This window comes from Prionailurus viverrinus, chromosome B3 (assembly GCF_022837055.1).
Source record: "Prionailurus viverrinus isolate Anna chromosome B3, UM_Priviv_1.0, whole genome shotgun sequence".
NCBI classification, from domain to species: domain Eukaryota; kingdom Metazoa; phylum Chordata; class Mammalia; order Carnivora; family Felidae; genus Prionailurus; species Prionailurus viverrinus.
The window spans coordinates 34,701,777-34,728,069 of NC_062566.1; the positions used below are offsets into that span (position 1 = coordinate 34,701,777).

At 38.1% G+C, this 26,293-nt stretch overlaps 1 protein-coding gene and 1 non-coding gene across 2 annotated transcripts; one reads left to right on the forward strand and one right to left on the reverse strand.

Moving 5' to 3' along the window:
• Positions 1-6,928: 6,928 nt before the first annotated feature.
• RAB11A (RAB11A, member RAS oncogene family) lies at positions 6,929-25,666 on the reverse strand. Its single transcript, XM_047862854.1, has 5 exons — positions 25,484-25,666; positions 18,423-18,618; positions 17,980-18,173; positions 16,898-16,978; positions 6,929-8,712 (listed from the first exon to the last, which is right to left on the reverse strand). Exons 1-5 carry the CDS (start codon positions 25,521-25,523, stop codon positions 8,573-8,575), a joined length of 651 nt encoding a protein of 216 aa, XP_047718810.1. The 5' UTR covers positions 25,524-25,666; the 3' UTR covers positions 6,929-8,572.
• A 321-nt stretch (positions 25,667-25,987) lies between these two features.
• TRNAQ-CUG (transfer RNA glutamine (anticodon CUG)) lies at positions 25,988-26,059 on the forward strand. The gene has a single exon. It is a non-coding gene; the product is annotated as a tRNA-Gln (tRNA).
• Positions 26,060-26,293: the final 234 nt, after the last annotated feature.

The window sequence follows — 26,293 nt, forward strand, 5'->3', positions numbered from 1 at the left end:
CAGGACTATATAGGATCTTTTAAAACATTTAAGATACAGCTACTGAACATCAGCTAAATATATATACTGACATACTTAATCATCTGAAAATGATGCTTAAGAAAGCACGTAGCATAGGTTTCACAAACTTCCTAGGAGGAAGGGGAAACTGGGGAGGGGAATGGATTACTTTAAAGCACCTGAAATGTATATGTACTTTTGGTTGCTGTTACCTTCCACCTCTGTTTTATTACCTAAATAATACACAAACACAAACTGCTAATATCACCACTAAAGTACCTACACATGTATGTCTGATCCACCCATCACAATGGCCAAGATTACAGCGTACAGTCTAATACTGACAACTTCAATTTTTTAAAAGTAAGACTTTAATAAATACAGATGAACTTTCCCTCTTCTGCCCTTCGTGGTAGTAGGAGGGGGAAAGTTTTCCAAAGCGCAGCAGCAGCCTCTTTCAGTCTACAACAATGATTTCTAGGCCAGCTTTACCAAATCTTGCTGATTCAAGGTTCAACAACATTGCCCAGTCCTGGCCTTGTCATGTCTCCTTACTCCATCCAATACCTGAGTCATTCCAGGTGAACTAGAACTCTGAGATGATGCTTTAAGCAATCAGTCACAGACTGGTGTGAATTAAGCATCCCTAAAAACGGCTGTTTGGCCTCCCATATTTATTTGGTTGGCATTCCTCGAGTCAGACAAGTACTTGCTTTCAAGCATTTCTTTGTAAATCTTGAGCTTGATATAGTATAGGACCTAAAAGTGTAGAGGAAATTGGACAAAAGTGGATAGAGCAAGTTTAACAGTCTGCTTAAAGTACATTATGCTTCTTGATGGAAATGAAATGATCAAATAAAGACTGTTATCAGGTGCTGTAACATGATGTAAAACTTCACAGTAAACAGCATATAAGGTATGAAGTGTTTCTACTGAAAACCACCACCTACTCAGAGGGCCAAAAACGTATCAAAACGAGCTCATGCTCCAGATCCCAGTATTTGGATGTGTCCATACCTCCCACTAGTAGTAAACACAGGTAGACGGGGGCTCAGGAGTCAAAATGGAGCCAATTCCCAAGCCCTAAAAAAGAGGACCTCCTCACAAGAATTCAAGACCATAAGGGCAAACCGAGGAAACTAAAGGCCACCTGTATACTACTCCATTCTGGTAAGAGTCCAGCCAGTAAAAATTCCTTCCAAAGAGGTATACAGAAGAGGGACTCAGCGGGTATAGAGCTGGCATATAGCTGCTACAGGAAGTATGGGAGTTCTGAGGCCCTTGATACAACCTGGAAGTCTGCCATGGAACCCATTAGTTTGGGCAATAACCAGCAAAAGCAAGAAAAGAAATAAATGAGTAAATCCCCCTCCCTCACTTCACACAAGGCTTAAGCAAATTTTATCGTTAGGGGAAAATATAGAATACTTACATGAATGCTGCATGTGTGCATGGGAGCAAGTGATCAGCAATAGCAAATTTCCTTTCCACTGAAGCCTTACAAAATAGAAATACTAGAAAATTCCTTTGTAGACCCAAGTAAATATGTCTCATACATACATAGAAAGAAATAGAGATAAGAGACTTACCTCAGTATGTCAGGGCAGCAAAGTGCTCAATTATCTTTGTAAAGCAAGGATCAAGAAGCATGGCGAAGTCAGATCAGCCAGGAGAAACTTCATCTGAATCCCAGGTTTTATCTTCTTCCCCTACCCTGCATGTACAGTAACTGCTGCCTGGCAAACTGCAAACCAGCAGCAGCATTCAGGTTTCACCTCTTTTTTGCCAACTATCTCATGGGCAAAATTCGGCAAGAGGTAGTTAGCATGGTGGAATTGCTAAAGCCCTGCGTCAGGAGAGTTACTTGCCCTCTCTGGACTCCTTTTTTCCTTGTGTATTAAAAAGGAGAGAAGTAGAGAGTAAGGGAGCTCTCACAACCCCTCAGCTCTGGCATTCTATGATTTTTTAAAGAAATGTAATGCAATTCATATTAGGCAGCACAGAGAAGGGAAAGGCAGAGGGTGTGATTAATCTGTGGTGACAACAGCTGCCTTCACGTATCTAGGAGTTACTGGTAAGAGACATTTGAATCTTACAGAGCAACTGTTAGGAACTTCCGTCTAGCACTATCACACACAGGTTCGTGGTCAACCTATATATGAGCACTGTGCATTTTATTGGCAACTTGGAAAGATCTGTGTGATTATTTTACAGAAACTAGTTTTCACTCAAAGTGATGTGCATACAATTCAAACAAAGAAAACACTATTATTGTACAATAGCATAAGTGAAACTATGAAATGGCAATACTTTTTTAAATAACCCAGATTTGTAATATATTTGTTCACTGTGCAGAGGAATCGTTACCTTGTACAAAATAAAATGAATTTCTCGAACTAATTTAACAAGAATGCCTACTGTTGTCTTGCACATTGAAAATGTATCTATAATCTACAACTTAGGTTTAAAAGGCAGAACTAAACTATATTTTGTGTGGTCACTTTAGGCAGCCAGAAAAGTGAAAATTATCCCAACAGATACTTAAAAATAAAGTGAACAAGCCCTATCATATTTATAATGAGAGTCCCTTCCTTTAAAGTAATGAATAGGAGTAACATATTCTTATTTATGTCCAAAGATTGAAAAATCTCATACACGTCAAATATTCAAATAGAGAATTTCTCTGCTTTCACAAAGACTGAACTCAAAGGCCTGTGCTCAGCTCCAGAGGCACAAAGGTACTTCTATGGAATGGAATAAAAGCAAGTGAAAGGGCCACCTAATTTGCATAAGTGCAGTGAATAGCTTTCCACTAGTAGAAGTTATCACCCAGTCCATTACAGTGGGTGCATGTTTTAGGACCTTTTCAAACAACCTTGTGACCTAACTGGTAAAGAGGCAGCAGGATTAATTTTGTAGTAAAACACAGATGCTAAAAAAATAGCTTACTGAATGCTTTCAAAAGTGTAAGTTTAAAATTCTTCCTTCATAGTTTCAAAGTTTGCACATAATCCTATTTAAGTCAAAGTAAAAGCTTTCAACTTATCAGTTCCCAAGGCTTACATGACACTCAGAAGTTATTCCCACTGAATAAAATGTTTAACCAAGAATAATACATTTTTGTTAGAGACTAAGACCATTCAGAAATGATCTTCCTAAGACAATTCTCAAGGGCTGGAGCTTGACTTCTCAGTGAAAGACAAAACATCAAGAGTTTTAAGGCTAACAAAGGTATTTACTGAGAACAGTAATATTAGATTATGACTTACAAGGCTCAGAATACTACCCAATACCATAAGTGATAACCAAAGGCTGCAGGTTGTACACTCAACACAGAAGATTCAAGAATGATACATTCTATGAGCCATTCATTTAACTGGACGGAAGGCAGAAGAGGCCCATTTAATTAGTATGTGACAACAGGAGATAGAAAAATCTTTCTCAGAAGGGATGGATGGGTACATAGGGATTCATTATACTATAATTTATACTTTATATAAATGCTGTATTATAATCATACCAATCATAATTTTACACAACTTTTAATTAAAACATTTTTAGCCTGAATGGTAACTTTCAAACCACAGCTCCCAAGCGAAACTAGAATGAATCCTAGGATTAGCCCCCTCACTCTTTTAGATGTTCCTTCTTTATTGTTCTGACATGGAGTAGTAGAAGGGACAGATATTAGGAATATAAGTATGAACAAAGTACATTCCCACACTTATGAATCTTATGCTTTTGCAACTAGAAAAGGGCAGAGATAAATGGAGGGCCCTAGGGATTAGTAGGGTACCGATTATACATTTTCTTCCCTGATTTGCAGAACTAGAAAGCAGTGGTCCAATCCAAACCCACAGCAGATGGAAGCTCTAGTGTGTAGCAACAAGTTGTGAGATTTCCTCCTCATTCCAACTTCTACCTCCCAAGCCATTGTCTAGCCCAGCAGATGGCCCTCCAGAACCTTGGATAAGAGAAAGCACAGGGACCTGAGATATTACAAAGTACTGTTATTTAGGCACCCACTTAAATGTAAACCAAAACCAGTAACTGATGATCCTAACAGCTCCTCCAGAGTTGGTCTCCTATCAAAGATAGCCTGCAGAAACAGTCTTGCTTCTTGGGGCTTTCCGGATGTCCCATGTCAGGCATGACCTTCTCCTATCATATTCTTAGGGCCGTGTGATGAAATGCTTTGGCATAGACTAAAACCATGGTCAGCAACTTAAAGATAAGACAAGGATCTGAGAAAATAGTATGCTGAGAATGGAAGTTGTCAAGGGAAATGGGCCTACAAGCAATACTTACTCATTTTATGGGGATGGGAGTAAGAGGCAAGTCCCACTGACTCAAAGACAGAAAAGGAATCCTATTGGCTGGCTACTGATTTTCACCACTACTCTGTACTGGTAATAGAGTAGTTAGCAGCAAATATGACACCTGTGCTGGGACCTATCAATTCTATGCTTAATATTTGGACTATTAAACTAACAGCCAAATAATGCCATTCATGTTATGTGTATTTTGCCACAAAAACCTGTATCCTTGGACTTAATTATTGGTTTCTATTGGATAGCTAGTACTGTGGACTGCTCTACCTTCTTATAGATTCCTTCAAGAGATAATAGTAAAAAATTAAAACACAAAATGTTTTTAAAAGTTCTCTCTCTCAGACCTGAATATATTTTAAAAGGTATATATTAAAAGCCAGCAGAACTTTAACAGTAAAAGCCAATATAAGCAGTTCTCAATTTACAAGTGACATAGCAGCCCATCGTGTGCTCCCCACCCCCATGCCCCTTAGCACATATGGTACTCTGACACTTATGGTAGAAAACCACAGTCATTTTGCAAATGTTCTGAAAGTTTTCATCTCACTGAATGGGGTTAACGTGGAAATAATGATAACATTTTAATCAACTTATTGTAAGACCAAAAACATTTGGCAAAGTGATTTTTTACTTATCTATTAAATTTACGTTCCAATGTATAATACTTTGACTCTACCACCTGAAGAGTTCATTCATAAAAAAACTGAACTGGAGCTGGGATAAACCCCAGGAATAATCTAACCTATTCCTCTCACTAATGGGAAGAAGGTGAGGCTCAGAGATAAAAACTTAAAGAGCTGCGACTAGAATCCTAGTTTTTGTCCCTCAGTCCACTGCTCTAGTACACCTGCCACTTTTAGCATACTTTCTAATATACGCCCAATATCACATATATAAGTGTCCTTTCAGATGTTCCTTCTCTATCCTCCAATTCAATTTTCAGTGAAATTAACCCTTCAATTAAAATTATTTCTCAGCCTATGATCTCCTTTACAGAAGCTGTGATATTAGCATTTTATATTTCATTGTTACCCTCAGCCTCCTATAGCTTGAGGAAACACAACCATTCTTTAAAACATTAGCATGACAACTTCAGTTTATTTGGCATATCATTTAGGTGAGTGGAAAAGGTGGCCTGTCAAATCCCAGAAAGGGTGTGGCATCAGCACGGACCCAACAGGATAACAAAAATCAGCCCTCCTAATTTTAGCACTAGCCTATTATGCTAACCCATTAAAGCATGTGGTGGAAGACGGTCCTTTCAGGGTCTTTGTTCATTTTTTTTTTTTCCCCACACAAGTAATGCACGCCATGCACAGTTCTTATACAAAATTCAGATTTTGTTTTGAATTTTTTTCAGGCTTAAAATGTTTGTGAGACTTCAAACAACCAATCTCTATTTTCCTCCTGTGTTTAAGCGCGTGCACGCACACACACGCGCACGTGCACACACACACACACACACACACACACACACACACACATACCACTCCATTAATTAAAACCTAACAGGCTAGATTAAGTTCTTAATTATCAACCCAGCCTTTGACTTATTCTGCTTCTGGTACTGGCTAAAACTGTCTAAAAAGTTTTGTTTTCCTCTTTAAGGTAGATGGAAGAAATCAGGACAACAATCAAACCACGGAGAGTATCTGTATTTTGAAAATACAAGTATCACTGAGGACAAAATTTAAGATGTTCATTTTCCCAATGATGAAATAAATATGACTAGCTCTGATGGGCAATCTAAACTCAAGAGGTCTAACTTTTCTGCATAACCTTTCAGAACTTAAAAGACCCCTGGCACAAATCACCAGCTAGCACCCCTTCTTAGAATTAGAATTTAGCATACACAATGCAATGGCTAAAGATACCCTTACAGAGTTACAATCACAATTAAAGAAAAATCATAGATAGCACAGATAGCACTTAAGAACAATGACATACAAGTTTAAATCAGGAGGGCTAACTGACTTTCCAGGAGAATAGGTTAAAAAAAAAAAAGATTCCAAGTTAAAATAACTGAAAAGCAGGGTCAAGCAGCAAAATTCTTCTAAACTGCCTTGAGCCCTAAACTGTCATAGTAATTTAAAACTTAATGTTTCTTACTTGAGACAGTTTGTCTCCTGAGATACTATTCAGAATGAAGACACTGTTAAGATGCAAAGAAATTTTCTACTACTACTTAAAGGGTTCTTGGAATTCTCCCAAGATCCAACCATGCCCAAGGCAACATTAAGTCTATACTTGATAAAATTCAGTTATTGATTTTCAATTCACTACCTACGGTTTCCTTCTCTTAAATAATTTTGTGAAAGATTTACTACCAATTTTGAGTAAATGCCTCTTCCTGGGTCTGGTGACACTGTTATAAATGAAAATAAAAGACTACCTCCCTAATGTTTTTGGTGATACCTTTTCCAAGAAAAGCATAATTGCATTCTATGTCTAAAATCAAAGCTGAATTCATACAATGATGCCTCCAATTCAGTGTTTACTCTGTAATGCAAGGACCTATGCTCTTACTCATCAGAATCAAATATTCCATGGCTGCATCCAAAGCACTCAAAGGAAAAATGTAATCTGACAACATAAAGAATAGTCCCCCTATAACTGTTTATTAGAATGTGAATATATTCCAAATCAATAACTAAAAAATAAAATAAAGATAAAAATAAATCAAGTTACAGAGCATGCATAAAATACAAAGTAGCAATTTACAAATAGATAATAGTATCTTCATAACCAACCAATACACTAAAATAAATGGCTACAGAAGAAAACCAAAAAGACTGACCACAGCAATGCCTTCCGTGTGCCCCACACATCATAAGCACTGCAAAAGACTGATTAACTATGAAACACAGTAATCTATGCAAGCCCACACACATACATATTTTTGTATTTGGGGGATATTCCACCATCCTGAATAGTATCACTTCAGTTGACACAACTTTCAGAACACTGCAGAGTAAGTGCTTAATATTATCCACAAGAAAGGAAAACTCAGCATTAGTGTGCACATTTCTAAATGGGAAACTAGTTGCTCCATTGATTTCAATAATGTAGTGGGAAAAAGTATTTCAGGTTGGTATAATGCCTAAATACATTCTATTTAAACTCAAGGTACTACGTACTAAAAGAATACATGCCTTTAAGTGGTACCACTTGAGCAGAAATTAACCTCTCACTGTATTCCTAGACATACTGAAACCAGAAATTTAACTGGACTGTATTCCATAATATATTGCAAACTCAACATCAGCATTGTTAAAATAATTATCCATGCCTGCTGATAGATATGGTGATAAAACTACGTTGCGTTTCATTTACTGGAGGGTTTTAAGACAAAATTAACACTTCACAATTTGATACTAACAGCATTAAACCAGTTATTGCCTGAGCAATAAAAGGCCACATAACCTACTGCTGGGAAAACAGGTAGGCCCAGTGATTTGGGCTGCCTGATCACTGCAACAGAGGCATCTCAGATGGAACTCCACCAGTCTCTCGAGTTCCCAGCCTGCCAGGCAGCGTTGTTGAACATATGGCTCCATAACCACACTGCTACTGAAACCATAGAACAGTCTTTCATGTTTATTAAGATCATTCTTGTCCAGAAAAAAGTGTCCCCGCTCTCTAATCAACTTTGATGCTTACAAAAATTAAAAAACAAAATTTACTAAACTACTTAACCCTATTAAGGCATTTTAGAAATTGACTTCCAGAATAATGGAAAATTTTCAAGCTCTCAAAATCTTGCTGTGTTTATAGGGCAATTCTTAGATTTGTGGAAATATACACTGCATTGAGAGAAGAGTGTATGAATTATAAGCTGCTCATTATTTGCTGCTCTGTGACAAAATGATAGCTTATTTCTTCTAAGGTCTTCTTAGTTTGATTTGATCAAGACCAATAGGTCTGAGCTTCAAGCGATCAAGTTCTATTATGTCCTACAGTGACAGGCTTCCATGATGAAAAGTAAACAATAACTGAGGAATCCAAACATTCAGTTTATTAAACTAAGGCTAGTGAAGCCATAGCATGAAAAAAAAGCTGCAGTCATTTGGGACAAGTGGATGATTTTATAAAGCTAAAATCAAAAGACTTAAGACATGAAAAAATTCATAAGTATGAGGAAGTAATAAAACACAAAGTGACCACAAGAATTACAAATATATTTAAATCTCAGACCTGGGAAATGGACTATACACAGCCTTCTAGGGGAGAAGAGAAACGCCTTATATGTTCTGACAGCACTGCACCTTTGGCTTGTTTTCAGTGGTTGGTGGAACATGAATAGGAACCACGTTGTTGCTTGGAGACATGTCATTTTCACGTCTGTCTGACATTTGCTTCTGGGAAACAATGCGGTAGATCTCTGAAAAAAGAAGAAAATCCAGCAATACTCACTGCGAATAGATTCATTAATAGTTGATATAAAAGTAGGTACACAGAGGTAGAAAATAGATTCGCAGAAAAAGACTGCAAACAAACTTGTCCAAAGAATATATAAATTTAAGTTTTATTTTCAAATAGCCACTGATTAGAGTCAATCCATTATTTTAACAATTTCTCGAAGAGTAAGAAGAGAAAAACTGGTTTTCCCGTTCACCAGCCAATTAAATAAATCTTGTTTTAAAGAGATTACATAGTTTATGGGCTTAGATGTCAATTAAGCCATGAGAGAAAAAAAATAAATAATAAATATTAAACTATGAGAGTATTTTCAGTCTACCCTTATCAAGAAACCCTACTTAGCATCACACTGTACCACAGAAAAATAAAAATAAATCTGCACTATGAGACACATTAGCATTTTTCTTGGCTGTGTAGGGAAGAACACTTCACCAACATGCCAAAATCCCAAGGACTCTTGGAAAGGAGGGAAAGATGACGTTTATCACTGTCTCCTGAACTAAAGTTAAATTGTAATGAAGTAATTATTAACAAGCAACTTAAGATCTTATATGACACTTACCCAAACTGTTTAAAAAAAATAATAACAAAAGAAAGAAAGAAAAGAAAATCTGTGTCTACCTCTTCCACTAAACATTAAACTCTGTATAGACACTGTGTCTACCTTATTCATTTCTGTATCTCCAGCATATGGTATATAGTAGAGGCTTAACAATTTAATAAGTAACTTTTTGGTCCAATAAATGTTATGAAATTCCTCTACACCAAGTATCTTTAACTCATTTTATTCGGTCATATATTGCACTGCCTAAAAGTATTTCACTCTAAATTATAAATTCCTTACAAACAGAGAATGTATCTTACTTATCTTTATTCTCTCAAGACAAAAACAAAAACCTCAAAAGGTAAGAGAATTCTAACAATGGGACAAACTGACATGATCTATCTCCTATTATGATGCACTACGAAAGACACAGTGCATTCCTATGAAGGATACCTGTGTATTCCTGCCAAAAATGTTTAAAATGAATTTATCCTGAGAAAACAATTAGATAAATCCAGACTAAGGGACATCCCACAAGTAAACTGGCCAAGAGTCTTCAAAAACTTTGTTGTTATAAAATACTTTAAAAGATGGGGATAAAAGTTCTGCATCTGTAGTGTCCAATACAGTAGTCACATATTTAAATAAAATCTGGGGCACATGGGTGGTTCAGTCAGTTAAGCTACGACTTTGGTTCAGATCACGATCTCATGGTTCATGAATTCGAGTTCCGAGTCTGGCTCTGTGCTGACAGCTAGGAACCTGTAAGCCTGCTTCAGATTCTGTGTCTCCCTCTCTCTCTACCCCACCCCCACTCGTTCTCTCTCTCTCTCTAATATTTTTTAAAAAATTTTTAATTGAATTAAATTTAAAAACCAATTTCTCAGTCCACTAGTCGTATTTCAAGTGCTCAATAACAACCTGTGCCCAGTAGCTACTGTATTTAATAATGCCCCAGATAGAAAACAATTCCATCAATGTGCGACCTTTGACCAAAAAGACATTTAAAATGTAAAAACCAAATCTATAAAGGACATTATTAGTATACTTGAAGAAACAGGAATATGAACTGCACATAAGCTAACACCCTATCTCCCAAGCACAAGGCATTCTACATAGTCACAATACCATATATTATACTTGGCATTCTACATAATCACAGTACCATATATTATATTCAAGAAATTTGTCACTTGAATATATCATACTGCTTATATAGAATGTCTTGTACTTAGAAGATAAAATGCTCCAGTATTTATTTACTTGTAAAGTGCCACAATGTCTACAATTTATTTTCCGAAGATTGAGCAAAGAGGAAAAAGAGTATATACACACATGTAGAAATAAGCCCAATGTGGCAAAGTGATTCAAGATGAAAGGTTTAAGGTTTTCACTGTATTATTTCTATAATACTTGAATATTTTTAAATTATAAAGTTATAGGGTAAAACAGATAGAAGTAGAATTATATTTTCAAAATGCTCCAAGACATGTCAACCAAATAGGAACATCATTTGATTGGATTCTAATTTGAACTGTAAAAAAAAAAAAAAAAAAAAAAAATTGAAACAGAATATTGTAATATTGTTTGGATAAAGATGATAATAAGACATACTGCCAATTTTTTACTAGTTTTGCTATTCTGAGCTTAAGTCCTAATCTTTTAGATATACACATCATGAAATGTTTACAAATGAAATGATATAATATCTGGGATTGGTTTCAAAATAATGAGGGAAGAGGTGGAAGAAAGACTGGTCATGAACGGATGGCTGTTGGTGACTACATGGGAATTCATGATACTGTCCTGATTTTGGTATATTGGAAACTTTCCATAACAAAAAGTTAAAGAGGAAGAAATGTGTTAAATGAGTAAGTTCCTCCAAATTAAGAACTAATTTCCCTAAAGTTGAAAAACAGCAAGCTGTAGTCAACTGAGTATGTAAACTAGCAAAAATGCTGACAGTTATAATGTACCTTTTCTTACTTTTTTGTGGGGAGGGGAAGGCACTAAAATTTGTGTTTCAGAAAGTTGACAGTGGTTCAAAGCTGAAGAAGGATCAAGGGAAAAACACTGCAATAAAGAAAGCCTACTGACTAGAATTAAAAAACAAAAACAGGATATGTAGTCTAATTCATTTAGATTCTTTTCATTGCAAAGAGACGGAACTGGAGTGTGTCGAGGGCAAAGGGAAAAACACTCATCCAATCAGGCTAGTGCCTAAGGAATAAAAACAATCATCAACTTACTATAAAACTACACTACTCATTCATTCTTTCGTTTTCTCTTATCCCAAACTGGATGGCTCTTCTTTCTCAAGTGCAAATTATTAAATGGGACCCTCTACAAATTTTAACTTCTTTACAAGTCGTTTGGAAGATTAAGTTAGAGGAACCAAAACAAAAAATCTTTTGCAGGCTCTTATATGAAAAGCCAACACTGTAAGAGAGGACAAGGCAGAGTTCTCAGAGAACATTAAGTTAAATATTAAAGAGGTCTCATTCCAAAGCAAGCAATTTGAGCAGTACTGTGTAACTGGTCTGCAAGTACTACTGTACAGTTTTGTAAAAATGGATTAGGGCTACATTTGTTCCAGTCACCAAAAAGACATCCACTAATGAAAATGCCAAAGCAATCAATAGGAAAGTGTGGATCAAAAAAGTAAAAGAAACGGGCACTAAGATGCTACTCAAGTAATGTATTTAACATCTCCTGTGGCTGGGTGTGTCACTTAAAAGAAACCTTGATAAGAAAATACGAAGCAGATACCTTCCACCTGGTATCTGATTAGAGGTTATTTAAGTGGAAACAGAAACAGGACTAATAACCTGCTAAACCAGATGCAAATATTTTCCTCTTTCAAGGGCATGTTCTCCTTTAGAACCAAATGTATGTGATACACCAATTCCTGGGCAGTCCCTTTTCAAGATGTCCAAAGGATAGGCAAAGTTAAAAAGAAAAGGAACTATTCTGTGTCATTCTTGTATTAGATCTCCCATAGATCTAAATAGAAAGATAAGATACTAATGTAACATAGTTTTAAATATAACCAGGTAAAGTTAAATTAAAAAGACACATGCTTGAGGCGCCTGGGTGGTTCAGTCGGTTGGGTGTCCGACTTTGGCTCAGGTCATGATCTCGTGGTCCATGAGTTCAAGCCCCACATGGGGCTGTGTGCTGACAGCTCAGAGCCTGGAGCCTGCTTGGATTCTGTGTTTTCCTCTCTGCCCCTCCCTTGCTCACACTCTCTCTCTCTCAAAAATAAACATAAATTTAAAAAAAGGACACATATTTATTTCTATCCTAATGAAAGTATGGAGCTAGTTGCCAAGTAAACTCTACCGAAGGTAAATGCAATTGTTCCAAATTAGGGAACAAAAAGAGTTAAAGTTCTCTGGGCCATCCAAAAATTGTGAAAATAACAGAAGCCTGAATTGTTTCACTCACTATAGCCTTGGTCAGAATTTGTTAGGTCGTCTTCAAACCCAATGCTAACCATTAATTTTCTTGAACGTCAGAAAAGTGCTGATTTGATACAATGATGTATTTAAAAGGTTGCCACATGCCAAGAACAAAGATACTACACCTAATTAAATGATTCTCACTACTTTAACCATCTTTAATTAAAAAGATGACTTGGACTTACTAATTACTTGGAGAACCCTTGCAGTTATCACTTTAACCAAGTGATCAGAGTTAACATTACCAGTAATAAATACAACAAACCAATATCATGACCTTCTGATGGACGCACTAAGAGCACTTTTGTGGTGTTCCTGCTGAAAGTGCATAATCTGAGTTCAATTATGAGTGAACATGAGACAAACCCACAATGAGGGACACTACAAAATAAATGGCCTGTACCCTTCAAAAAAATGTCAATAAACAAAATAAAGACTAAGGATCTTTTCCTGATTAGAGGAGATGAAAGAGCTAGGACAGCTGAATGCAATGCATGATGTGATCCCAGAATTTCTTGTGCTAATTAAGGACATAATTGGAACAACTGGAAAAATCTGCATAAGGTCTGCAGTTAAACACTGATGTGGATTACTACCTACCTCTGATTTTTTACAAGTGCACTATGGTTATGAGAACATTCTTGTCTTTAAGAAATACACACTGATACAAGAAAAAAAAATGCATACAGCAAGAGAAAGAATAAACCAGATATGATAAAATACCAACATTTGGGAAACATGGGTGAAGGGTATCCGCAAACTCTTTGCACTATTACTGCAACTCTTCAGTCTCAAATTATCAAATTCAAAGTTGAAAGAAAAAATAAGAGTATGGAAAATATAAATTAAAAACATCCCTTAATAAACCTGAGGATGAAGGAAGAAAACTGCACTGCAATGCAAAGGCTAGGCAATCCATCAGGTTCACTCAAGTACTAGCTAACTACCTCTAAAAAATTCTATCAGTAAAATTGTCATGGAGTTACTGTCAAATCCGTGGATGTCAAAAATGCCATGAGTTTATTCTAAACAAGCAACACAATTAACTCTGGAGTATTAATGTAGATAAGTTTTCCAACATAATTAATTTTTCACCTTAAAAATGAAAAAAACTATTTTTTTCTTCCAGCAACATCAAAATACAATGTAAATGTTCCCTTAATGCTGTTAACATTCAAGGCAGAATTAAACCTAAGGAGATTACTGTGGTGTTTCCTGTTGTTTTTTTCCCCCCTCCCTGTCTTCTCTTATTAATACTCCTACTGGTATAAAGTGAAGAAAAGTTTAGAACAAACATCCTAACACATGCAAAACAAGAGATGTCTGCTGCCATATGCAGTGACCTCTGATCCCACAGATTAATACTTAAGATTTATGGAGGAAGCTGAGAAAATAGTGAATACAGAGAGAAAAAATGGTAGTAAGTGAAAGTCTTGTTTGCTTTCAAGCAACATTAATCAAGCAATAACAAATGTTAAATCTAGAGTGAACTTTAAGAAAAATAGCCAAATGTCCTTCATCTTTAAGGACAAAACGGTTCAATTTTAAGTATATACCATACTTACTGATTACTTAGCTCATGTTTGAGTGGATCATTAAATTAAACGTTGCAAAATGACACATAAAATAGTGAACTGAAGATGGTCTCATTTTCACTTAGTATCAGAATAGGCTAGAAACTGAGATCAGAATGGGCTAGAATGCAGAGATGTGATGGGACATAAAAACTATTTCAACAAGGACTAAAAAAAGTGAGATTTTCAGAGGCCTTAAGAGACTCACAGACCCTCAAAATGATTTAACTCACTCATTATTTAAGACACTGTGAATCTGAGGACCAGGGAGGTCCAGTGACTAGTTCAGTGACTAGTTACACAGGGAGTGGGAACAAAGTGATAAAAAGTAAAAACCTGTAACTCCTGGGTCTAAATTTAGTACTCTACATATTGATTTAATAGAATCCACACAAGCGGTTGTAAGGTAAAGTGGGATTTGCAGACACACTGCATATTTAATCAATTCTTCCTTGCTTCTAACAGTCTGTAATGAAACTTGACACAAAGAAGATTCTAAAGGAACCAGCTACTGTGGTCCAAAGACTATTTATCCAACCTTAGCACCAGTTCTGTTAGTTACTATTTTTCTGATAACAGAGAAGAATTCTAATAAGATAGGTATGTAAATTACCAATATCTAGTTTATTTTTAATTAAGTTTATTTTCATGCTTTAACTGCTATTAGCTACTAATTCATCAAATGTCCACTCTGTACCAGGGATAGCTAAGTATTTTAACATGTATGAAGTCATGTACTCATTTTTGGAGTCTACAGATGTCTCAAGTGACAGTGTCTTCTCTGTGGGTTATAGAGACAAAAACCTTTAAGTCACAACATAATAGCCAAGTCAAATCATATCACAAGGTATTTATTTATAAATATAAGCCCTCTCTCAAAAAAACAAAAACAAAATTCCCCAAAATTTAAGGCCTAGAAATGATTAAGTAACCTGCCTAAGCTTACAGAGCCATTGGTAAGTGAAGGAGCCAGGACTAAAACCCAAGTAAGGCTTCCAAGTCCATGCTCTTGAATTCTGGGCTTTATTCCCTACATATTTCCAATATAAAATAAGACATTTACAAGTTAAAATCTGTGAATCCCGGAGAGCCTGGGCGGCTCAATCAGTCAAGCATCTGACTTCAGCTCAGGTCATGATCTCAAGGTTCATGAGATCAAGCCCCACGTCGGGCTCTGTGCTGACAGCTCAGAGCCTGGAGCCTGCTTCAGATTCTGTGTCTCCCTCTCTCTCCGCCCCTCCCCTGCTCGCAGGCACCTGCATGCCTGCTTTCTCTCTCTCAACAAAAAATTTGAAAAAATAATAATGTTAATATATAATTTTAAAGTACTTTAAAACAACCAAAATACTTATTACAGGATTAAGATTAAACTTGCTGATAAATTTGGTCATTCTAATAAAGTCAGAGTAAATGTAAGTCAACACAAATACAATGCCTTCTTGAAATCCCTATGGTTGACCTGTCTGCACATCTACATTCTAGAACAGCATGAACTTTGTTCTTTTCCCACTACGTATTTAAACTTTTCCATATGCAGTCACTTGCTGATTTTCTCCACAAGGTGACACCTTGCTTCTTCTACAACAGGAGAATTTTACTGTTTTTTCATTTAAATTTTTAAGAATGTATTTTTCCCAGGGCACCTAGGTGGATCAGTCGGTTAAGCATCTGACTTTGGCTCAGGTCACAATCTCGTGGTTTGTGGGTCCGGGCCCTGCGTCAGGCTCTGTGCTGATAGCTCAGAGCCTGGAGCCTGCTTCAATTCTGAGTCTCCTTCTCTCTCTGCTCCTCCCCTGCTCACGCTCAGTGTCTCTCTCTCTCCCAAAAATAAATAAATATGTAAAAAATGTTAAAAAAAAAAAAAAAGTATAGTTTTCCCTAGCTGCTTCTATAACATATCAGAACCAAGCAAGATTTTCTTTACTGAATTTCAAAGGGCATTTATAGCTTTCCATAGCCAGGATTTCAGGTTATTTATTTATTGATTTATTTGACAGAGAGAGAGAGAGAGAGAGTGAGTGAGAGCGAGCATGCACACGCCCATGTGCACAGGAACATGTGCATATGAGTGGGGGAGGGGCAGAGAAGGAGGCAGAGAGAGAGAATCCCAAGCAGAAGACTCACTGTCAGTGCTGAGTCTGACTCAGGGCTCAAACTCATGAAGCATAAGATCATGACCTGAGCCGAAACCAAAGAGTCCAACCTTTAACTGACTGAACCACCCAGGTGCCCCTCCATAGCCATGATTTCAATATTCATCTTATGAAAATTTAAGGATTACTTTAACCGTTACTTTGTGCTTGTGACCACAAAGTACAGAATATCTGGAATGAGGTAATAACAGAAGTGAACAAATTATTTTCAAAGTACTTTTCCCAATATAAACCAAATGAATTAGGATTAAAGCTCAGCAAGCAAGGGTTAACTAATTTTGTACTCTAAACAGTTCTTGCTATAGCAGCTCTTAAATGAGTCATTCTTAGATAGTGTGATATATAGTTTTCTAATTTGTTTACATTCATAAAACTTCCAATTCCCACTAGTGTACTGTAAAAATTCAAGTCTTACCTGTCAGAATTGTCTGAAAAGCAGCTTCTACATTTGTAGAGTCTAGAGCAGAAGTCTCAATGAATGACAAACCATTCTTTTCTGGGGGGCGGGGGGGGGCAAGGAGTGGGGAGAGAGAAAAACTTCAGTCTTGTCAAATTTTACACAAGAGATGTAATACATTCAAACTTCAAAAAGGAAATAATAAAATTTTGTAAAACCCAAGACCTCCCCAACCCCTTAAGTCGTAAGGACACCATTCTACTTTACTTTAGCAGATTAAAATAACAGTGAGAAATTTTCACTGGCTCCTTAATTAAAATAAATACTTGTTACATCTATCTACTACCAATGAATGGCAATGAGTGACACTACTCAAAAGGTAGTAAACTTATCAAATACTCCATTATTTCCATCCCTTACGGTCCTTCTCCCCATCAACCACATAACTCTATCCATGGATAGGTATGTATTTATTCACTTAAAATTCTGGAACTATATTATTTGAAATAAAGCTTCTTGCCTGGAAAACTGAAAAACTATTACAAAAGCCTTTATTCACAGCCTAATCACTGGGAAACAGTCACGACCTTCACTAGCCAAGAGTGAATAATGTTGCCTTCCGATAGGCTGTCCCTACTGGAACAGAAGAAACAAGCAGATCCTCCACTAACGCCAGAAAAGTTATAACTCCTACTAAACAGCCGCATTCTCTATCGGTCCTTGACACTCCCTGGGCCACTACTTTTCACACCCATATAGAGCAGCTTTGGTAAAACACAGACATAATAGAAAAAAAACAAGAAGCATAAAATAAACTGACAGGTATCATCTATTCCTTCCAGGGTCAGGAAAAAAAATAGGATTTATATTCAACTTTTGGCAGCAAAACTCAAAATACAATGTTTTAATGACTCAAGGTTAAGCAAAAGAGCCATACAGTCATCATTAACTTTCAGAACAACAATCCTTGCTGAGCACTGATGTTTGCTTTCCTGAAACTATTGTAAGCGATTACCCACACTGGAAAAGTTTCAAAACTGCAAGACGTAACAGTAAGAAATACAGAATCACTATAATATCGTGAAATTCATATCACTAACCTGCAAAAGCTCTTGCTTCATCTGTAGGTACTGCCCTGAGATGACGCAAATCACTCTTATTGCCCACAAGCATGATAACAATGTTACTATCAGCATGATCTCTCAGTTCTTTCAGCCATCGTTCTACATTTTCATATGTGAGATGTTTAGCAATGTCATAAACCAATAAGGCACCTACAGCTCCACGATAGTATCTGAAAACAAAAACATGTATTTAACTATTAGAAAAAAACTGCAAGACGGAAGGGAACACCGTGAAGAACTAAATTTGTGGATTATATATTTTTAAAAGGACATTTATAAATAAATTTCAAAATCCTTATACTAGAATTCTTAAAAGAAGAAAAACAAAACAAACAAAAAAAAAAACCAGTTATCTTTTCCAATACCAAAAGTCAGCTAATTCAGTCTATTTCTCAGAACTTAAAAACTATGAAACTTACGCTGATGTTATAGCTCGGTATCGCTCTTGCCCTGCTGTGTCCCATATCTGTGCCTTGATTGTTTTCCCATCAACCTGGATGCTTCTTGTTGCAAACTCTACTCCAATGGTGCTCTTGCTTTCGAGATTAAACTCATTTCGAGTAAATCGAGACAAGAGGTTACTCTTTCCAACACCAGAATCTCCAATAAGGACAACTGATTAAAAAGACAAAGAACTTAGTGTCAGATAAATGAGGCAGACATATTCAAAACAACATCATGCTTTAAAGCAAAAAAGAGCATCAGATATTTTAAAACGAATGGGGGCGGGGGAGAGGGCAAAAGCCCATATTCCTGACCTGTTACCAATCAATAAAACCAATTTATTCTTTTTAACCTATTTCTACCTACATAATAACTTGCACACATCATCTGCTTAGCACAGATACAGTATCCTGCCTTACACATGCAATTTTTAATCATAAGTCTGCTAGGCATTGATTAATTACCATCAATGTGATACCAACCTTACTATTATAGGAGGTAGTAACTTGAAAGATAAATCCTACACCAAATAAACAATTTGTGATATTAAAGTGTATCATACAGGAAAGCAACAAAGGATATTAGTAGAAAGGAGGGAAAGAATGAAAGTGTTCTAATTTCATCAAAGACTAGGTGTGATCTCAGGACTCACACCCAGGCAAAATGAAACACATTTACCATATGAGGCATGAGGTTTATATACTCTGCCACCCAGATTACAGAAACTACAAAGAATTTTTCATAGTTGCATTTATCACATGGGCCAGAAGCTAGAGACCCCTACAAATACAGACACTCCAATTAAGTTTAACAGGGGCCCTAGGAAGCTAAGAATTCTTGACTTCCTCTGAGTAAAAGCCAAAGCAATGGGGGCACACACTTACTCTTATGACTTAAGAATTTTTTAAGAACAAGTTTGGTTTAGATGAATTTATTTCCTATGATCACTATAGGAGACAGTTTATTTACTAACTAAATATATGGAGATTTTTTTTTTCACCCAAGGCAATGTTATACTTAAGAATTTCATAAAAAGGGGGCACCTGGGTGGCTCAGTCAGTTAAGTGTCTGACTCTTGATTCGGCTTAGGCCATGATCTTACGGTTCATGAGTTTGAGCCCTGCATCTGACTCTGCGCTAACAGCGCAGAGCCTGCTTGAGATTCTGTCTCCCCCTCTCTCTCTCTGCCCCTCCCCTCCTCCTGCTCTCTCACTCTCTCAAAATAAATAAATAAACTTACAAAAAAAATTTTTTTCATAAATAATAAAACAGGCAGTTAACCTGTTTTAAAGCATTTAAGAACAAAACACATTCACAGGTTTACAGAACATTAAGTGAAAATTTTTACAAAGGAAAAAAACATTATCAGCATTTCAAAAAAAACACTTATTTCTACTGTTGACTAGTAATGCTTCTTCTTACTACGTAACTGATTTATTTAGTCACCAAGACTAGAAAATCAAACATGAGAGAATAACACCAAGGAATAAGACCATATCTTCCTAAAGAGACTGAGATTGGGGGGCAGAGGAGTAGAGAGAGGGAGGTAAAAACTGTGAGAACTCACTGCACTCTGATCAGAGGCCAAAGAGAGTCTATTACACATTCCTTCCTTGCCACAAGAAGGGATATAAGCTGGCCTCTGGACAGTCTTAGATGGAGTACATTATCAAATGCATATCTTTCTGACTTCCTCTATTAGCTGATTCAGCAAGAAATCATGCAGGTGGCAATAACTCCATGCAGTACAACCGGTAATTTCTAGCTATACAGTCAATTAGAGATGTCAAAGGTATTGTGACAAACACAGATATTATAGCAAACGCTCTAATTTCTAACACCAGGAAAGATGTTAAGGTCATGAACGTAACATATAAAAACAATGCACTTTCAGTTTTATAGGATGGCTGGTTATGTTAGTTTCCAAGGTGCACCTTTCTGGAGATGAGGTCAAATCCAGTTTCAGCGATGTACTCTACCCTATTAATTGGATACACTCAGTGTTGCCTCTTAGGGCAAGAGACCTAATGTTCTGCTGAGGAAACTCTTTCAATCATTTCTGGCCCCACACTAGCACAGAGGTGTAAAAGCCTCACTTGAGGTGGGAATAAGGAAGAAGGGAAAAACCAGAAAGTTAAAACATTTCTACTTTTATAGACACGCAGATGTCAATCAGTAATTCAGGAGCCAGCTTACAGCCAAAGAGCAAGACATCTAGCATGAAAAACTAGACAAAAGCATGACAAAGCCTTCAGAAAATTAAATACATAACTCGCTCAAAGAACACCTTCTCCCTCCCACAAAACCTCTAGAACTTTCAAATTTTGGTTTCTTCCCTTTTGACCGCCATGTTAACTAATGATCATACTCATTATCTCCCCACCTCAGCATAAAGACAGTAAAGGCATTTTCCCCCTCAATGTAACCAATTCATTTTAACATTATAAAAAATTGCACTCTTATCTAAAAATAATTCAAGACTCATGAAGAATGCTTTATACAGTATAAAATAATTACCTCCGCTAGACATGGACAGAGTTGCCAGATTTAAAAGACTAACAACTTGTTAAAGGACTGTATCTTGAATGACACCAGAAGATATTGGTTCTGTAATAACAGCACTGCCAAGAAGTGCTGAGAGATGACAAAATAAGGAAAGCTGGTTCTATTCAGTTACCAAATGAAAAATCAAACCAAGAAGGGTTACATATAAGGTCACTAAAAAAATAAACAAACCAGAATGGATTACATTACCTGAACAACCTAAGAGAATTTACAGGCTATGACTGAAAAAATAAACCAAAAATAAGTAAATTAATTAATTCATGGACTCAGTTTCTAATCAAAATAGCTTCTCTCATTAGGATGACAATATTTAATTGCTTTTAAAAATGTGTTGGGGCGCCTGGGTGGCGCAGTCGGTTAAGCGTCCGACTTCAGCCAGGTCACGATCTCGCGGTCTGTGAGTTCGAGCCCCGCGTCGGGCTCTGGGCTGATGGCTCAGAGCCTGGAGCCTGTTTCCGATTCTGTGTCTCCCTCTCTTTCTGCCCCTCCCCCGTTCATGTTCTGCCTCTCTCTCTGTCCCAAAAATGAATAAACTTTGAAAAAAAAAAAAATTTAAAAATGTGAACTATATGATCACATCCTATAGTTCAAAGAAAGGAGTCTGCAGTGACTTTCCTGTTTTCCTTAACTAGTACCTTAGGTAAAAGTATATATGTGTGTATAATAATATAAACATAAAAAACAGCATCTGTATATTAGAGACCTACAACATTTCTAAAATAACCTAGTGATATTTATTACCACTTGGTCAACCTCACCTGCTGAATTTTAAGTATCATTATAATACCTAATATTAAATTTGGCTCATAATATATCAAATATTAGGCTAAATGCCATAAAAGCAGAATATACATATTAATTATCCATTATTTAATAAAAAGTTCCACCTCTTCAACCACATTTAGTTTTACACACTCTTGCAAACTAATGTACTACACTAAGATTTAATTGGAAAAATCAATCACAGTGCATCAGATCTAAATGTTATCATCTAAAATGATTAACTGATAATTTTCATTCTGATTTTTATAAATAAACTTTGGAGACTTTTCTACTCTTTCAGCTATATTCATGGTCCTACTTCACTGAAAGAGTCTTGAAAATAAAATGCATTCAATAAGTCAATAAGGCTTTAGTCTAGACAAGTTTTTCCAGATTCAGCAGATTGTGAGTTGCTCAACCAAAAGTTGTGAAAGAAAAACTACCAAGATGCAAGACAGCAAAGTTCCTATGATCTTTTCCACTGACAATCAGCTGATGGTTAATTACTACTGACCTTCAACTAGGTTGAAAAGAAAATGATGTATCTAAATATTTGCAAAAAATGTGACTTTGAATGGGTGTCTTCAACACCAATAGGAACCATGATTGATGCTCACTTATGTGTCCCACAGGCCATAACCACATTGTATATAAATACCTGTACAATTAAATAAAGCTTTTAAAGTAAAATGTCAAGTTTTAAACAGTAAAATAACCCCCCCACACACCCAGTCTCATTGTTGAACTTAACTAATGTTCAAGAACGAAGACGTAATGTAGAGTAACTGCCCTGCTCTCCCCAATTTACATTCCCATTTGGACCACTACATCGTTTACTAATCAAAATATCCCTTCATTTTCAATTGGTCAGAGTTACGAACTTCTATTTCCCTCAAATATTAAGTGTGCTATGTATGCGATCTTCCAAGTGGAGAGCTCATCTTGGTGAATAATCTCTATAGAATGATACCATTTTAAAGTGATATTGCTGCTTTGCTTTAAAATATAATTGTATAAATAAAAAAATTGGCTAAATAATCAGCACTAAAGTTTTTTTTTAATGACTCATATCCTGTAAGAGCTTTAAAAAAAAGTGGAAATTCTTCTCAGCAAAATTTTTAAACACCCTATCTTAAACAGCAAAATGTACAAAAACGTACAACAAAATGAAAACATAACCCATGGAAACATAAAATACTTTAAAAAAAAAAAAAAGGAACTTTTAAAGAGAGAAACAAACAGGGGAGAGGGACAGAGGGAGAGAATCTTAAGCAGGCTCCGCACTGAGCGTGGAACCTTGAAGCGGGACCCAGTCCCACAACCCTGGGATCATGACCTGTGCCAAAATCAAGAGTTGGACACTCAACCAACTGGGCCATCCAGGCACCTCAAATTCCTACTTTTCAGTTTCTTTAGTAATACTTAAATGCTGTTATAAAGAGTTAAAGTTCAAGAAGCTGACAAGAACCACAGTAATTTTCTTCACATTATTATCACTTACTGAGTCCTCATAACCAGTCTCATTGAATTCTGTAAAGAGTCCTGAGAGGTAGGTATTATTTCCTTTTTATAGAGGAAGGAACTGATGTTCAAAGGTCACAAAGGAAATTTAGGACCTGAATCAGAATTTGAATCCAGACCTGTAAGCCCTATACTCTCAATCACTGTTAACAAGAATGGTCTAATCTCAAAATTAAGTTAAAATCTCTTAAACCAATCCAGGATACTTATATCCTTAGTGGAAAAAAAAAAAAAAAGGCTTCTATAAACAACACTCAAGCTCCAAACCAAACAGGAGAAATACTGTGTTGTTAGTCTATCTTGTTCTAAATTCATCACTTTAAAGGTACCTAGCTGCCTACCACCTTGTACCTTAAGAAATAAACCTGATAATGACTAAACACTAGTCTCTAAGGTCTCACCTACCTAAGTAATTTCACTTGACCTCAGATGCCTTCAGCTAACAGTATGCTAACATTTCCTTTTTGTATTTGTAAAATGCATTAAGTACTCTCTTCTCCGTTAATGACTTTCCCACCATGGGGTAGTGAGGGTGAACACTGAATGCAGTCACCCTATATAACAGAATATTCTGGCCCAGGAGTTAGCAGTGATAAGATTTGCAAAGTATTGGTAAAGCAAAGAAGGTTTCCGGCTCCCTTTAGTCAATCATTCTTAGCACCCAATGGCAAGGTCAGAAACAATCACCATGCTTAACACTCTTTTTAAACTCCACCCTCCACTGTAAAGCTTTAATAGCAATGGCTTCTTCCTCCCTGGTAATGATCTTTGTTCAGCATACTACTTGATGGCTGCCCTAATTCAGAGGCAGAGAAAGAGCATCTGAGTGGGAACGCATTCAATGAACAAAAATAAAGCATTTACAGTTGTGTTTCTCATTGAAAACCGTACCCTTTAGTTTTGCTGATTAAAAAAACCCAACAAACTACTGGGATTCTTTCTGGACTAACCAATAAGCAATTCTTTCCATCCACTCCCACCCTCCAATATGTTTTGTCCAAGGGCACTACACGTTTCCCTATCTTGTATTACATACTTAATTTCACCAAAGAGCACACAACTTGCCCCTAGTCCCCACCTTTTGGGAAAGGTATGTGGCCAACTAAGACTCTTCCCTTCCTGTTCTAAAAACACCAAAAGGTTGGATCCTCCCAGTGTTGCAGCAGGAAGCAACCAGCCCATAGTGATAAAGCAAGCTAGTATTTGTGCAGCGCACAACCTTTCCTGCTCAGGAACTGGGCCTTCAGGTCTGGCAAGGATAACAGCCACCACCCATCCGCAACCCCTTCTCGCTAGCAGACTCTAGAGTTATCCCGGGCTGGCTGCCGCTGGGTAGGGAGGGTAGGAGGAAAAAAGCCTAGATGGGAAGTCACAACAGTCTGCCGGGTCACTGCGACAAGTGCGCGCGTGGGTGATGGACAATCCCTCTTGCCCTACCCCCCACCCTCGGGGTCGCACAGGAGACGTCGGAGAGCTCTAGATTATTTGGGGAGGAAAGGCAGAGAAAGAGCTACCGATCCCGGGGGCAGTGCGAGGTTACTGACCACGAGACCTGTGGGGCGGGTGGGGGTGGGGGCCCCTGGCCCGTTCAGATTTTAACGAGGGCCTGGCCCAGGGATGGTAGAAAACTGCTCAGAGAGGCTTCGGTCCGAGGGGAGGGGCTGAGAGGAGACGCAGAGGAGAGGCTCGCCCGAGGGGAACAGGGGGACAGATTAGAAAAAGACCTGTAGTGGGAGTCTGCGCCGAAAGAAAGGTGAGCGAGGGGAAGGGCCGGTCAGACGGGCTCGGGAAAGGAGCGAGCCGAGAAGGGTGTATACTGAGCGGGAGGGGCGCCAAACCCGAAAAGATAGATGGTGGGAGGGGCGGCCCCCTTCAAGGGGCCACCGAACCGGGGAAAGGAAGACGACTGGGGAGAAAGCTGCCTGCCACGAGAAGGACACAGGGTGAGGGGCGCTGAGGATAGTGAAGGCCTAAGGGGAGGTCGCTAAGAGCCCGGCGTGTGCCGAGGGCTCCCCGTCTGAGGGGAGAAGGACTGAGTTGGGAGACCGCAGAACAAATCGCACAGAGAGGAAGGGCTGAGGAAGGCCGATTTCAGGGCAGGGGCAGCCCGCACGCGGGTCCCCCGGGAGTGTCTCGGGCCCCCGAACGGGGGACTCGGTGAAGAGAGTGGGAGAGCCCATGGCCTCACCTTTGAAGAGATAGTCGTACTCGTCGTCGCGGGTGCCCATTGCGCGGCCGGGGAGCGAAGGGGCGGGAGCAGCAGTGGTATCTGTGGGACCAGGGGGCGTCGCTGCAGGGGTAACCCGAACGCCGAGCTTCAGCTGCCGGACAGGGTAAAGAACCCCTCCCTGCCGCTACGCCACTTCCGGCAGGCCCCAGCCCCTAAGGGGAAGTACTTCCGGGAGGTGGCGCTCCGCCCCTGTGCCCAGGAAGGGCGGTGCGCGGGAGCTTTGCGTCCGTCTTCAAGTTCTGCCCCCTCCTAGACGCTTAGAGGGGAGACTGAGCTCTGGACTCCCAGCTCCTAGCGGCAGCTTGCCACCCTTTTAATGGCCTCTCCCTCATTCCTCGCGTCGCCATGCGGGGAAGCGGGATGTTGGGAAGAGCTTTAGCCCCGCTTGTTCGTGGTAGGTTTGTAGATGGGGGCGGGGTTGTGTAAGAATTAGAGAGCCCAAGGCGGCCCTTCTTCTGTGGCGGTTCCATGGTGTAATGGTTAGCACTCTGGACTCTGAATCCAGCGATCCGAGTTCAAATCTCGGTGGAACCTGCGCTGTTCTCCTTTTTCCTGACCACGTTTTTATTTCATTTACCTATTCACCAACTGATTGTTTTATAATTGCGGTATATATAGCCTTGAACTATTGAACTAAGTAGGGAAAGAATTTCTCTAAACATAATCTTTGCCTACGAGAGCTCACAAATTTCCCCCCTTCGTTTCTGTAGTCACTGTCACCTGCGTGCCTCCTAAGGAGACTGTTCACTTCGCCTTCTTTTTAACTTG

Excerpts from the sequence above, each read along its gene's own strand:
- RAB11A (XM_047862854.1), bottom strand. The coding sequence starts at position 25,523 with ATGGGCACCCGCGACGACGAGTACGACTATCTCTTCAAAG. Across the intron at positions 18,174-18,422 it reads TACCGAGCTATAACATCAGC|ATACTATCGTGGAGCTGTAG; the intron begins GTAAGTTTCATA and ends TTTTGTTTTCAG. Across the intron at positions 16,979-17,979 it reads TGAAGCAAGAGCTTTTGCAG|AAAAGAATGGTTTGTCATTC; the intron begins GTTAGTGATATG and ends CCCGCCCCCCAG.